A 16,210-nucleotide genomic window follows, 5' to 3' on the forward strand; every position below is an offset into this window, starting at 1 on the left:
ATGGCCTTTCCTCCGAGTTATTTACTCAATCTGCTGTCTTGTTTACTCACTGCTTACCTGTATCCAAGCCCCCTGGTTGTTTTCCAGTCACATTTCCACACTTTGGGAGTGGTGTCTTCCTCTTTCCCAACCGTGAAGAAAAAGAGTTGGGAGGTGGATGAGGAGAAGAGAAGAGTCGAAGTGGAGATGAGAGTTAAAAGTGAACACCAGAGGGTGGAGCGTCACGGTCAACCCACTGCTTCACAAGCGCTTTCCTCTCTGTCTCTATCTCTTCCCTCCTTGGGGCTGTTGACTCACTGTTGTGCTTTTTGCAGCAGGGACTATTTATCAAAATCAACAGTGAGTGTTTTTATTTGTATGTGAGCATATGGGTCATGCACTTATATATGGGGAATACTAAGCTGCATAGGTGCTAGTTTATAAGGCAAATAGGACCCTTGGCTGTATACTGTTAATGCAATGTGAGCAAGTGCATCTTTTTGCCATACACATATTGTCACTAACAAACACATTTTTGTCCATTATAACTATGACTATAATCAACTAAAAGAAATTACAGAAATGCTTTAAAGGAAGCAAATAATACATGAGTAACACACTGGCAGCTTACTTTAAAATGATTGTGCAGCAACATTGTGCACTAAAGCTAAAAAGATAGCCACTCAACTCCGACATCACAGGGAAAAAGCAGTATCTAAAGTCAGTGTTAAGTTTGTGCCTCACTGTAAACCTTCCTACTCGGATCTCATTCAGAAAAAGATTCTGAGCCATAAAAAATCCTGACAGATCTGTATAAACCAGTAAAACACAGGTCCACAGAAGCACTGAGGGAGTTTAATGTATGAAGCATAATTCATACACTGAGGCAGTTTAGAATCGAAGACAAATTACTCATTGTTGTTAAAAAAAGTCCTTCACATAAAGACAATGAAGAATGAGAATATTAAAGAAAACATATATTAATTTGGAGGCAAACCTGATAACAGAAAACAAAAAAAAAAACAAAAAAAAAGTGATTAAAAACAAGCTTATGACATTAGACTATTACTTTATCATCTGTCCCTCATGGGGTGAATTGGCATCGCCAAAATAACTTAAATCAACCTGTGTTACTAATCTTGGAGCAACTCAGCTGAGAAGTATGATACAGTTTTGTTTATTTTTTCTTTTTCTGCCCAAATAAATGAAAACTGTGCACTTGGCTGTGCAAAAAAAGTTTAGTTAGTTTAGTTTGGAATAAATGTAAGAGAAATTATTACACACTCCTTAAGATGTTGACCTGATTTAACATTAGACCTGATTAAGCAAAACGGAACACTTAGGGCCCTATTTTAATGATCTAAAGCGCATGGTCTGAAGCGCATGGCGCAATTGCGTTTAGGGTGTTTCCAAATCCACTTTTGCTATTTTAACAGCGGAAAAATGGTTCAAAGGGGTTGTCCATAGTCTCCTAACTAATCAACAGTTGTGCACCCATCTGTGTAGGTGCACATTACTGTCCTGATCCTTATAATAACAGTGAAACATTGCGCCATTGACTTTAGACCAGGTTTTTGTTGGTCTATAGCGCAATCGCTCAAGATAACAATGTGCCTGACCACACCTCATTTTAAGACCAACACACCCATGGGCACACTGATGGGTGCAAGTGCCATTGCTATTTTAACAACGTGGGCGCCGGACGGGAAAATGACAACTGTGTCGGTCTTAAAATAGCAAAGAGACTTGCGCTGCGCTTAGCAAGTCTTTACACTTAGTCTCTTTACACTTAGTGTATTACACTTAATGTATAGGCTTGTCACATAATTACAGTGTAAATGAATATATATTGCCATCCATCCATCCATCCATCCATCCATCCATCCATTTTCCACCACTTATCTGGGATCGGGTCATGGTGGCATCAGACTGAGGAAGGAAACCCAAACATCTTTCACCCCGGCAACACCTCCAGCTCCTCCTGGGGGATCTCAAGAGGGATATGTAGTACCTCCAGCGTGTTCTGGGTCTGCCCTGGGTCTCCTACCAGTTGGACGTGCCTGGAACACTTCCAGAGTGAGGCGTCCCAGAGGCATCCTAACCAGGTGCCCAAACCACCTCAACTGGCTCCTTTCGATGCGAAGGAGCAGCGGCTCTACTTCACGATCCAGCTGGATGTCCGAGGTCCTCACCCTATCTCTAAGGCTGAGCCTAGACATATTTTGCTAGAGTATTTTGTATAGTAACCAAAATTAAAGAATTTTAAAATTCTACACCCGTCAGGAGAAAAGACAAAGAGAACAGAGAAAAGTCAGCAAGAAAGAATATATACATTTATACTCAACAGAAAGTAAGTTCCTGAGAGTTAGAGGCAGAAAATGATACATCTCATTGTGCTAACACATGGAAGCAAATGCAGTGTACATACAATGTATCTTCAGGCTTACATTTTGAAACAGAGAACTGAAATATTCTCTGCTGTTTACCTCCACTTACCCCTCCTCATCCTCTCTCTCTCTGTCTGTCCCACACTGAGTGGGTGCTGATGGTACATGTGTGATCTCTCCTCAGCGTAATGCACTGCAGCGTTAAAGATCAGGTTGTTAACACTATGATCAGGGACTGCATTAGTGGCACTGGGCACTCCTTCACTGTAATGCTGGAAAGCCATAATTGACTTACTCAACACATACACCCACACTTAGACACACACACACACACACACACACACACACACACACACAGACAGCTTCAAATGATGCTCTGGAGCATGCACGGATGCACACACACATACACACCATGGTTTGCCCCTGCCGCTATTCACACACCCACATTCACTCCCACACCATTGAAACTCAAAAGCTGATGAGTGCAATTTTAATCAAAATTAAAGCCCACATGCTGTGAATTTAAATAAGTCTATTAGCAGTCTCATTAACCATTGTTTGTTTTACTTTTTTCACTTTACTTCATATTCTCTATACTTTCAACGGCTAATGCCCCTGGTGGCGTTTTCCACTTCTCTTTCTGTCTTTCAAGACACTTAGGGTGTATAGCCAGAGCATCAGCACAACTTAAATTGTTCCTCTGAACTAAATCGTTAGTTTTTCACTGTCCTTATAAAACTTTGTTCTGTGTGTGTGTGTGTCCATGTGTGGCTGCCCAGTGTCTGTGTATGAATGTGTTTTTTACATGTGTTTGACAAATTAATTTTCTTATCCTTCTGACTGTCTTTTAACAATAAAACTACAGGTGTCTGAAATTAGTTTTATTTATGGAGTGAGATTTATCTCATTTTCTTATTCCACATCTATCTCTGTTCACGCAGGCAGGGAAGAAAGATGGAGCACAGCCAGCAAGATGTGAGAGACCCAAACAGATAGAAAAGAGGACTAGACAGAGGCATCCTGGCAATTGCGACAATGGTCTCACAGATAGAGCTGATAGCAGCCAAACCTTGCCAATGAGAGCTGTATGCATAAGAGAACACATTGGAGTTGAATACTGGGAAGACACAGGGTGGTGAAGAGCTTGATGAGGGCTGCATACAGCCAGTGAACAATGGGTAGAAGGAAACAGGCTGAGCCAGAAAAGGAAAGGAATAAATCAGGTTGGGAGGGAGAGACAGAGAAAGTGAGGGAGAGAATGACAGAACAGGTACGAACAACACAATGGCAGAAAGGGAACAGAGTGGAGACGCAATGGAGCCTTGTCTGTTGCAGGTGCAGTTGGCTCTGCCTGGGTACCATGTGGGAACATGTGTGAGTGTGTCTAGGTGTCTATGTGTTTCTCAGTATCCTAATATTGGCTTCAGACATTCAAGATTATATTGAGATATAATCTTTGTCATCTTTTTGTATTAAAATTTCCTTTGTTTGACCTAAAACGAATCTGACAACGTCTGCCTCAAGACTCATGAAAAAGTATTTCTACTACTCCCTGTAGCTCCATTTTGCTCATTACACAATTTACAGGGAGGTAATTTCTGGATGGTTTGAAGTAGAATTCATATTTTTGCTGAAATCGACCCAAAGAGGGATGAAAGAAATATTAAAAATAATTGAGCATTCAGAAACGTTAGTACAGGTGTACTAAAGGACACACTTACAGTTGGAAGTAAAGTTCTGTAGAATTTGCATGATTATCGTACTGTTTGGACTAGGAATGCGTTGGCTTTTTCAGTCCCGATACCAATTCCGATACCTTGGCTTTGGGTATCAGCCAATAGAGTTCCGATCCAATATGTTTAATTAATGAGCTGTATGCATCACTGTGTGGAAGACACTGGGATCATTCTTTAATGTGTAAGGCAACATCAGGTTTGACTTAAACATTGCTTTTCTAACTTTGTAAAACAAAATGTAACACATAGATATAAATGTACTGAATTGTTATCTATTAAAATAATGGGAGCCAATACCAGATGGGCCCATTGTCACCGATACCCAATCCACCTATTTGAGTCAGTATGGGACCGATATCTTTGAGACAGACCTGCGGAGTTTGTAAAGGTGATAATCAGGTTTAATTAAGCCTGACTTTGGACACCATGGCCCTGTTTGGCAGGAAATAAAGATACAGTTGCCAAAGGAAGAGAGGTCAGGTACAGAGGAAGCAAGAGATGGGTGAATAGGACACGTAAGCAATTCTCTGCATTGAAAAACTGTGCCAGCATCCCACCGTCTGAAGGTCATCATTCCTGCAACCCCACCAGATTTTATGCCACTGGACACTTATTCGTGTCAGTGGGAGCAGCTTTTTGATCACGGTTTAAGTAAGTGTTGACTACCACAAACATTGCAAATGATTTTAATGAATTAACTCAACATTTATAGCAGGGCTTCTCAAAATGCAGACAGAAGTGCAAATCAATCTGGACAGAACCATGTGTCAATTATTACATGAATATGCAGCAATATATTTTCTTGTGTTTAAGCATCGCAAGCATGATCAAAAATGCTGATGCTCATTAGTGTATGCTCGACACACAATGAAGACTGTTGGACAACACAGAGCTGCCTGTGTAGTCTTACAGTCTTACACCGGTCCAGTCACCAGAAGCATAATGTCATTACCATGACAACAAGTTGTGTGAACGTTATTGCTAATGCAGTGTTCTGTCAAAGTTTGAAAATTAAAGTTGATGAGGAGAACAGAGTTTCAAGCAACAATATTATAGAAATGCATTAATTCTCCTGCAGTTCCGCACTAAGGCCCCAATCAGACAGAGTGCTTTTTAGCAGCCTGGGGCGGCTTTTTGTAATTGTTTTCAATGAGAGTGGAGCTTCTTGCTTGCTGCTTTCGCGTTGCTGAGCGCCTCACGTTTTTCCGCTCTATGCACCTCATGTTTTAGCAGGAGCGCCCTAAATACCTCAAGATGAATAAACTTCAAAATCATTTGCGTTTTTTCCCACTGTCCAATCCTCAGATGCAGCAAGCTGCTCTTTTTTTAAATTGTAGGCTTCGACAAAAAAAGGCAATGCAGTGCGCCTCATGTTTTGCAACCTGCATAAAGCGCTCTGTCTGATCGAGGCGTAAACCTGTGTGCTCATACTTCAACTGTTTGACCAATAAACACATCTGGATCAGTGCCTCTGATCTGGCAGTCACACTTTTTGTGCTCAGTCTGAGGCACTGATTACAGGTAAAGAGTGCCATGTCTCCCATTAAGTCAAGCAACCATGCTGTCTTGTTGAATGTGAATAGCTTTAGTTGAATTATATAAAAGGATGTTGAATGTATGAAGTTTTTATTACATTATAGATACATCATTCATGTCAGTGCATTGTGTTGACATTGTTCTGGACCCCTGGCCTTACGTAAAATTCATCTGTGCTTTGTTCCAATAATTCATAGGCTAATGTCCATCCTATCCTATCCTGTCTTGTCCTGTCCGGTGCTTTCTTTCTGTCCAGTCCTATCGTATCCTATCATATTCTCTCATTTCCTTTACTGCCCTGTCCATTTACCGGATTGTATTTTATCTTAACGTATCATATATCATCCTGCGCTGTCCTGTTTTGTTTTATTATATCATTCTCTCCTGTCCTGTCCCTTCTATCTCTCTCTCTCTTGTCCTTTCATCTCCTCTCTCTTCTTGCTTTCATGTCTTTGCTTCTTTCTTCTTCTCATGACTTCCACTCCCTCCTTTTAATGTTTTATGATAAAATGTAGTTGTAATTTTTGTGAAAACAAAAAAAAAACTTCTCAATACACATTAATATTCCATTACTGTTCTTGCAATGTTTTTTGTTTTGTAAATTCTATTTTGTTTTTGTTAGATAAATCTTTACTTAGTTACTTTGAGAAGTTGCACTGTCACAGCTGATGTGTCAGGGTCACTTTCTTGGTTTTGAATTTTTCTGTCTATTCTTTAAAGCAAAGGGTTGACATGGTTCTCAAAAGCAAACTCAGATAAAAAAGTCCTTGTCAAAGTCATCTTATTTGCAGTCTGTTTGCACCCTATTGCACTGAAAAAAAACTAGGTACTATGCTGGTCATAGTAAATGGCTAGTGTCCCAAACATCTTAAAGGTCAATGTAGATCAGATTTTTACAATTGGTGGGTCAAGACCCAAAAGTGAGTTGCATACTAATGTCTGTACTGACAAAGTTAAATGCTGACTGAACAAACCTGCACTGAGTGGCACTGTATGAATGGTTGCCATCTGAATATCACTCATACACTTGTTTTTTGATGACTTAGAGTGAAAAAATAACTACAGTGAAAGACAATACGAGTATTAAGAGGATGGTTCTTTTAAAAACATATTTTAAAGGTAAAAGAAAGGAGGGAAAATATAGGCAGAAACACACAATGCTGTGCTCCCTCACCTTGAAATGGCAGCGTTCCCCTTGATAAAAGGCTAATAAGCCTAATCAGGGCTGATTAATTACACCGATAGGCGCTGCGTTTGCCAGCCTAATTGATGGCTTTATCATTGTTTTGCACCGGGCTGAGGGGATGATGGTGTTCCTCAGGAGGAGCTAGAAAGATTTAACCCAAATGAAGGTTACTGGTGCTAGAATAGAGAAGGTAGGGTGGTGGAGTGAGTGTTTCTCTGGGCATACGGAGGAAAGAGTCCACTGAAGTGAACAGTGGAGTATGTAAGTTTTTCTTAAAATTATTTAATGGGGGATAGGCAAAACATGGTGACTTTGAGAAGTATACTCTATGGTGTTTTCTCTGTACAGATTCACTCTTTACTTTGACCTGCAGTCCTTTTTTGCAGTCCCACCCTGCTCATCTCTCAGAAATCAAAGTTCAGAGTGTCTGTCCACCCTCTGAATGATAGCACATGTATTGAGGCTGTGTATTGGACTCTTGAGAATGGCAATTCATTCTCCTCAGAGGGCCTTTTCAAATCCTATTTTCTTGGTCATTACAAGAGAAATCAATGTGGCCTTAAGCTATGTAATCACCACTGTTCACCTGCACAAATGATTGGGCCAGTGCTGCTGCCATTGATATTGACAGTAAGAACAGTAAAATATAGATAGACATTTTATCAGAAATAGTGTGGAAGTTATTGATTAATTATTCATTATAAAGTTTAAAGCAAATTTCAGTGTGTCAAATTGAGACCTGGTTCAAATTTCAGAAGTCATCAAAGAAAGATTAGTTTTAAATGAGAAAAGAGTTTTGAGCCACACTCATACAACTTAAAAGCTGCTACAAAGACTTCACTTGTGACTTGGGCACAAACTATTTTATAGGACAATTTAGTAAATATGATTGCACTGCACCTGTACTTCTACAATGATGCACTGAGACCTGTCTTTTCAAGAGCCTATTTTTTCAAGATTGAAATTCCAAAGATGAACGAGCATAGATTGACCCCTTAAAAAGTCATGATAAACTTCACTGATTTCAGTTTGAATTGACATAATTGAATGCCTAACATTACTGCCTCTGTGTGTGCCTGTGTGGTTCAGTTACATTCAAACATAAATTGATATGCATGCTTTTGGGTTTTTATCCTAAAATGCTGAATTTTCTTTTAACTTTATTCTTTTATCTTTATCTCTTTACTGTCTTTTGTTCTGCTATAGCCTTTGCAGGCTGTGCCCCTGTGTAGTATCTCAGACTTCACAGCCTTTGGGATGCAGGGAGCCATGTGCTCTATATTTATCTAGCTCTATGATTTATTAATAGTCTCCCCAGTATGCGCAGTACTAAAAATACAGTGGAGGCAGAGCACCACATCCAGCATCTAGCTAGGAATGAAGTGTTGTCAACTCAGCAGCTTTCCACTGTAACATCATGCACGTCGAGGATGATCCAGGGATTCAGGTTACCTCGGTACGCAAACTACTCTCTGACTCAGCATTTAAGTGACCCAGTCATCCTATACACTGATAAGGCGATTCAGCAAATCACACTGTAGAAACTGAGACACATGATTCTAAATGAAAGATTCAGTAAACTCCAGTATTTAGGTGTGTTTAATTGTATGTGCAATCTCATCCCTGTGCCTCACTTTCTGTCTCTTTCTCTCTGTCCTCTTTTCTGCAGTATGAATACTTCAATGCTGTACTGATCAATGAGGTGGATGAGGAGGGGAACAGTGTAGAGCTAGGGGGAGAATTCATCCTGCAACCCAATGACCACTTTAACAACCTGTCAGTCAACCTCAGCCTCAGCGTGGTCCAGGTGCCCACCAACATGTACAACAAAGGTATGTTCACTACCTCCATTGTACAATAAAATAAAAGGGCTGTATGTTAAAAATACAAGTGTGCAGACAAGCTTATATTTAACACCCTCAACATAAAAAAGTCATGTACATCTTAGCCTCTCAGGAGCTGGTTTTGTTGCTGAATGGTTCAATCATTTAGATAATTAAAACACCAGTCTTAAAATGAACAACAATCAGTACAACAGTTAGTATGTGCTGGTGCACACGAATCTGTGCCTGTGTCAGGAGGAGGATTTGAGTTCATTAACTGTAACTCTTTGGATCATCCCTGCCACACGCTGACTTAATTAACAGTTAAATAATCAGACATTCTGCTAATTTACCATCCACTCAAGTCCAACCAATGAAGTCATGGCCTTGTACAATGCTCAGTGGACAGAATGAATGTCATGTCGGCTTAACCCAGCAACCAAAGGCAAAGAAATTATATGGAAAGAGAGCGAGAGGGAGGGTGGGGGAGAGGGAGAAAGTAAACGAGAAAGAAAGTAGGTTAAGTCAGACTGATGGAAGGTCTGAGCAACAGATTAATTACAGCTAGGTGGAAAAAATAGAAAAAGCAAGTGAGAGTGACAGAAAGAGAGTGAATGAAATGGAAAGGAATTGAATGAAAGTGCTAGGAGAGTGAGGCTGGCAGGCTGGCAGACCGATACAAGGAGAGGAAGGGTAATTTTGATTTGATTCACAGGCAAATGAGTAGAATCACGCACACAGACACACACACACTCTCACACACACATACACAGAGAGACAGAGAGCGAGCTCCAAGAGTTTTAGATCTGCAGGCTTTGTTCCCTGGTAGTGATAACGTGGATGTATTGGCTAGGACTTCAGGAAGCTTGATGGTGGGCAAAGTCTCACTGTTCTGCAAGAAGTGACTGAGAGGCCTGGCTTGAGGAAAGGAAACAGTTTGTGAATGATTCTTTAAAACATTTGAAAACATATTTTACTGAAATTGTTCTCCTTTGGAATGAATCAGCAACAGTTTTGTCTACAAATACATCATCATCATCATCATCATGAAAAAGTCATCCTAATATTTCTAAACGGGTTGCTTTTGTAGTTACATACCATAAATATTTTCATGAGTATCACTTGCTTTCAGCCAAGATGTTAGCAGCTGCTCAGACAGAAAATAGTGCAAAGAATTGCAGGAGGTTGAGTTAATGTGGGTATGTTGCTACGGGTGCAGGTTAGAAGATGAAATATGATCCAGGAAGTCCAATTTTAGCAACACATTCATAGGTATAAAGGCCTAAGACTTTACATCTCAACCACTGATTGACCAATGCACTGTGTTGCTGTATGACACTGTATTACATTGCAGCAAAAGTTGAAAAAAGTTAAACTTTTTTCTAGGACAACCTGCTCTTTTTTTGCCAGAGCCCTCTGTGGCTGGACTCCCGATGTGCCAACACAGTGGTCTTGTTGAAATGAAAGAAAAGGCTGCATTCTTTGTCTTATTACACCACACATAGCAGCCAATCACTGTCATCTGAACCTGTTCTTTATGCTGCTGAACAGCTGGCTGTTGCCTGTGCACTTGGTGGAAACGGTGATGAATTGGAGGTTAAGTCCATTGATAGCAGAGAGCTGCATGACCCTGGAGATTAATCACAGGAGGAACACACCACACCCGACATCCATCTTCTGAACTCACATTGCAACCAAAAAACAACCCACACCATCATACTTTATGAGGCCGCATGACAGGAACATGTAGCACGGGCGCAGAGAAGTCATGCACACATTTACAGCATTTGCCATACTCACTGAGATGGGAGTCTGTTCGCATCCACGTGAGCACGTGCACTCATGCGCACACCCATTGCTTCTTACTCGCTCTTCTTGTTAAACCTCTCCTTTCTTATCATCATAAGTAACTTAATAATGTGACGTTGATTTCAGCTCATATTGCTCAGAACAGTGCAGTGGGTAACCTACACAATTCCTCTTTTTAATCTGAGTACACGTGCACATGTGAATATATAGAATCATGGGAGCTCCTGTGATCAAATTGAATTAAGGAGTGCATTAGTTGAAAGGAATTTAGATGACAGCTTATGGGAAAAGTAGAACCCATACACACTCCCTCATCATGACGAGTTAAGATCGTAATAGACACTCAAACTGCACCAGAAGTGACTGTATTGTTGTGTAAATGGAGCCTGGATCAAATCCAGCCTTCTTTCCACTCCACTCCATAGAGGTGGATGGGTGTTTACTATCAAGAGAGGGTTTTAGTGTGCTAGCTTCCAGAAGACTAATTCGATCATGGCTTATTGGCATGACTGTTGACAGCAGAACAATGTTGCCAGCATAGGAGATGATGGGAAATCTGTTATCTGCTTTTCTTTCTCTCTGTCCATTAGGTACTTGTCTGTCTATCTGTCTCTCTCTCTCATAGTAATTTTCTGCCTGCCTTTCCGTCTGCCATCCTGGCTTTCTTTTTTATCTCTCTCTAAGGCTTTTGTGTATCTGTCTTACTTTATGATTGTGTCTGTCTGTCTGCTCATCCTTTTCTGCTTCCATCTTCCCCGCCCCGCTTCTGAACCAAGAAAAATTATGGTAGTGAGCAGCTGTAATGAGCTTGGCTGCTTGGCTCGCTAACCAGTTACATTCATGACTCTCTCAGCCTGTAAATTGAAAAAGAAGCTTCAGTGATTGATATGCTCCGCCATATATCACAGTCAGTTTGGGTAGAATTATCAACAAATGCAACATCATTGTCAATATTGTATATATTTCTTTAATTCTTTTTCTCTACTCTCATCTTTTCACTCTGTTTTTCTGCCAACATTTTCTCTTTATCCCGTTGTAATGAATAGTTCCTGATAGTGATCTGTGGAGGACTGTACGATACGATACGACTGGATGAGCAGGCACTAGAGAATACCTGTTCCAGCCTCCTGGAGTGTAAAACAATGTTAACCTTTTTGCTCAAATACTGTTTTTTCTCTCTTCTCCATGCGTGTCTTTGCCCCTCCATTTTTCTCCCTTTAATCCTTAGACTCTGCAATTGTCAATGGTGTGTTCTGGTCTGAGGCCTTGAATAAAGTGTTTGTGGATAACTTTGAGAGAGACCCATCACTCATATGGCAGTACTTTGGCAGTGCCAAAGGCTTTTTCAGGCAGTACCCAGGTAAGTGTGTGTTTGTTTGTGTTGGTGTGTGTGTCATGTGTGTTTGTAATTAAGTCGCTGTTTCCCTAAAGCAGAATAAGGGGTGTGTGGGAATGCTCAGTGACTGATAGCTAAACACTGGAGGCAAGCAGGGTGAGAGAGAGGAGGAGGGGGAAGAGCAGATAGAGGAAGAGAGAGCAGGGAGGTAAAGGTGAGAGAGTGTGTAGAGATTAGAGAGTGGCTCAAGAAGATGGATAAAATTAACATTTTCAGGTGAAGTGGAGTGAATAAGAACAGAAGAAGTATTATTAAGAAAAGACGCCTATTGAATGACATTGGTGAATACATACTTTATTCTATGTAGGACCTAATAGAAGATAATCGAGGGAAAGGCTTCTTCTCTTTTTTATATTTATCTTTTGACCTCTTGAACCAACATATAGATGTTCACTATTAATAGTTTTTAATATCATATGCCTCAGTCCACATCTGACATGTATATTCTTTGCTGCTCCAGCTCTCAAAAACCCTCCTCCACTGTCTATTGTTAGCATTCTGACGACCCAGGCCGTGCTCACAAGAAAAACAAGAGTATAGGCCTAAAATAACCTTGCGAAGCAGCTGGATTCTTGAGATCATGACATCACGCAAGAATCCATATTGTCAGGCTTCAAGTTTTGTGCTTGTGCCCGGACCAATGAGCATCCTATGAGGATTCCCGCGTGATCTTGCGAATCCAGCTGCCTCTCAAGGTAAGACGGTGATAGACAGATGGTTCATCCAATCACCTGCCAAATATTTTTTGAAAGTGCCTGCCCTTTTCCAAACAGTTTCCAAGAACGACTTCTCATATGGTTCTCTGTAACAAACCATCTGACGTGTCAGGTTAGGTCTAAAATTCAGGCCGGCAAAAACAACCTATAGTTACATTTACGCCATCTAGCGGCCGTAGTAATTATGACCCGGGGTAGAGACGCAGTTCAGATGACGTCAATATAAGGTGACTTGATAAGATGATTTTTGCCTTGTTAGGAGGAGGCGGGTTGGGTGGATGTCTAGATAGATAGTGGACCTTGCTGCAGGAGACCACTGCTCTTTTCCCGCTTCCAACCACAAGTGTCATGTTTCCAACCATGATTCAAGACATTTTTCAAATACTGTAACATTGTGATGTTTAATGTTGCCATGACGATGAAGGTTGCATAACTTTAAGGAAGTATTAAGTATAAAGAGTCAGTTTTAATAAGCAGGCAACAAATTTTTTAGATAAATTCTGTTGTGACAGTGTGCTTCGGCAGAAAGCCTTTAGAGCTCCTTAGAGCAGATTTCCTGGCCACTTTTTTATGTTTCGTGCACCTTTTAAGCCAAGGTAACAGTTTTTTTTCCTTCTGTGCAAATGATGCAACACTAACACTATTGCAATTCATTGTTTATTTTTAGCCCTGACTTCTGATGTTGACTCTGTCTCTCAAAGGGATCAAATGGAAGCCAGATGAACACGGGGTTATAGCTTTTGACTGTCGTAACCGTAAGTGGTACATCCAGGCTGCCACCTCTCCAAAGGATGTGGTGATCCTGGTCGATGTCAGCGGCAGTATGAAAGGCCTCAGACTGACCATCGCCAGACAGACTGTCTCCTCTATATTGGACACTCTCGGAGATGACGACTTCTTCAACATCATTGCTGTAAGTTCACACAGATATGCACACAGCTGTAAAGGGGTTACATAAACTACTTAACCTCTGTGTTTTTAAGGCTTAGATAGACACACACACAAACACACAGGCCCACATCCTCTCCTCCTCAGATCAGAGGAAATGCTGGAACAAATCAGCTTTCTCTCCTGTCACGCTCACAACCAATTAGCAGTCAGCTGAATGAAGATTTGAATTGCAAAAAAGACAGTTGTGATTGGATCCCGCCTCAGGCACCCAAGCCATTGTTATCGCATCTCAGTCTGGTGAAACTCCGCGAGTGTGTGTGCGTGTTTGCGCAACCGTACACGCGCGCGCGCGTTTGTGTGTGTGTGTCTGATGCTATTTCACATCAAAACGTAGTTAGTCACTTTGCCAGCCTCCATTCTCTTTCTGCACAGAACAAAGTCTTCATTATCATTTGATATCCTAATCATGTTATTTTGAAAATTATTCTTTTGAAAAATGAAGGAAAAGAGGATTTAGAAAATTAGGCAGAAACATATTGTTTTCCCCTGAACACTCAAAGGTGTCATATTGACTCATACACTCTTTTTATTGTGTTGCTTATTACCGTGTTACTTTTACAGTGTTGCATTCTATACACATGGAGTTCACCCATAGAAGACACACACATGTATACAAGTTACACACATCCTATTATGAAAATATTCATTATTTCAACCAAAATATCTGCAGTGATGTAACAGATTATGTGCACGCATAAAAAGTTTCTTCTTTTCATGCTACAGTATACACACACAGATGCATATGCACATACACTGATTAGGGCAAAATTGCCGGCTTTGGAAGAACACACTTCAATTCTCTTTCTTGGACTTTGAAGTCTAATTCATACTCATGCATTAAATGGTGAATATTATCACAGAATGTCAGGCAGTAGCTACATTGTGTACTGTACTGTGTGTGCTTTTCATCAAGATGAGTGAAGTTTCTAACATCTTCACATTTTATATTTTTAACATTAAACATTGCTATACATACAACATGATTGAAGTAATTGAAACAATTCATTTTGTGTTCTTCCAGTACAACGAGGAATTGCATTATGTGGAGCCGTGCCTGAATGGAACTCTGGTCCAAGCAGATGTCACCAACAAAGATGTGAGTTTAGTCTTTCTTTCTTTCTGTTATTGTTTCTCTTCCATTGTTTTTTGTGACTGAGGCTTTGCGGGTTCAGAAAATAGAAAAAGAATGCGGATTCATAAGTAATTTGTGGTTCAGAGTGATACTTTATGCAGTTGTAGTCTGTCTATGAGTGCGTTTACATGAATATTAGTATCTTTGGTTTTTAGTCTTATCCTTGTTTTGATCATATTTGGGATATAGTGTTTACCTGGAACACGAGAAACCTGGTTGTTCATACATGTCTCTGTTTTCATGATCATAACAGTATCCAGGTTTCTGATGGTCTGCCTATTATGTGTCTTGATTCCTGAACATTTCAGCCACTTATTTCTGTTCCGACTGAATTATCTCAACAATTGAGAATGAACAGTCCGCTTTCTGGTTGTCTGGCTTCGCTGCTGGATTTATTATTCTGCTGGATTTAGTTTCACCATTTAATCACTTGTAATGGAAAACAAGGCAACAACACATTTCATGATCTGCATAACCAATGTCAGACTTTCCTTTTCAGCGTGTTGGATCATCATTTACCATTATATTATTTGTATTACTGATTAACTACTATGTAACTTGAATTGATGACATATCTGCAAACACGGAGAGGCAGAAAATGATCAGGAACCTGGATAAGGTGTTAACATACCACAGTATTCTGGTTTTCTATCAAGAATTCCAGCCAGTTTATACAGCTATAGAGTATAGTGTATAGTGTAATATAGATATAGTGTTTACATCAGGACACTCCAAAAACCTGATCAAAACCAGAATCCTCATGCAAATGTGAACACACTCTAGGTGAATATATATTTGTTGGACAGTTCATAAGAGACATTTTCATTTCATTCATAAGATGGCACATATGATAATTCCCTGATGTCCTTCTCCATCCCTAAGTCTCTGTCCCTCTCTGGTGCTTAAAATATAGGCTCCATCTCCAGGTGCACACTAAACATTCCTTCCCCTCCACATTCTTTAAAATTCCATTTTAAAATTCAGTTGCTCACCTTTATTAGTCCAGGCCATACCTTCGGGATGCAGCTGTTTACTTGCAAAGGCATGGACTACTTTCCACGTGCAAGTCCTGTAGAATAATGTGTGTGTGTGTGCCTGTTGGTGTTTAAGTTAGTTTCTGTTTATTTCAAAGTGAGAATACACTTATGCATATGGATTAGTATTATGTGTTTAATGCCAGATGGTAGTTTAATGTACTGTGAGTCAGCCAGCTAAGAGGAGAAGGCAGTCTGCAATAGTAGATAAGGCTAATGTCTTTTACTTCAGCCGGGGGCAGGAAGTGACTGTCACACTGGAGACTTAAACAGACTGATCTGTCTTTCCAAAATCAGTTATTTCATACCCAAACTTAAACTGGGTCATAAATACCAGCTGTCAAACTGTCACAGGATGCCACTCTCTCACACACGTTCGTCTGGCTATCAGTTAGTTATTTGTCTACGGGCTTTCTAATTATTACTCACATGCACAGCAGTTCCTGGCTAATATTTAGAGCCATAAAAGGAAACACTCATGATTTTCAACACTTTTCCCATATAATAATTGTTGGAATAAAACTA

The 16,210-nt window shown here is 40.3% G+C and overlaps 1 protein-coding gene across 4 annotated transcripts in view; it reads left to right on the forward strand.

Moving 5' to 3' along the window:
• Window positions 1–16,210, forward strand: part of LOC137184579 (voltage-dependent calcium channel subunit alpha-2/delta-3-like) — a 133,168-nt gene that overhangs the window by 57,716 nt on the left and 59,242 nt on the right. For 3 of the 4 annotated variants that reach the window (XM_067592377.1, XM_067592374.1, XM_067592375.1), the window contains 4 exons: window positions 8,494–8,656; window positions 11,685–11,816; window positions 13,270–13,481; window positions 14,541–14,615. In XM_067592377.1, coding sequence (XP_067448478.1) covers window positions 8,494–8,656; window positions 11,685–11,816; window positions 13,270–13,481; window positions 14,541–14,615 — 582 coding nt within the window. Of the gene's footprint in view, window positions 1–8,163; window positions 8,281–8,493; window positions 8,657–11,684; window positions 11,817–13,269; window positions 13,482–14,540; window positions 14,616–16,210 lie in introns of those variants that run through there. The other variant, XM_067592376.1, reaches the window with a different exon arrangement.

Source organism: Thunnus thynnus, chromosome 6 (assembly GCF_963924715.1).
Source record: "Thunnus thynnus chromosome 6, fThuThy2.1, whole genome shotgun sequence".
Lineage (NCBI taxonomy): Eukaryota > Metazoa > Chordata > Actinopteri > Scombriformes > Scombridae > Thunnus > Thunnus thynnus.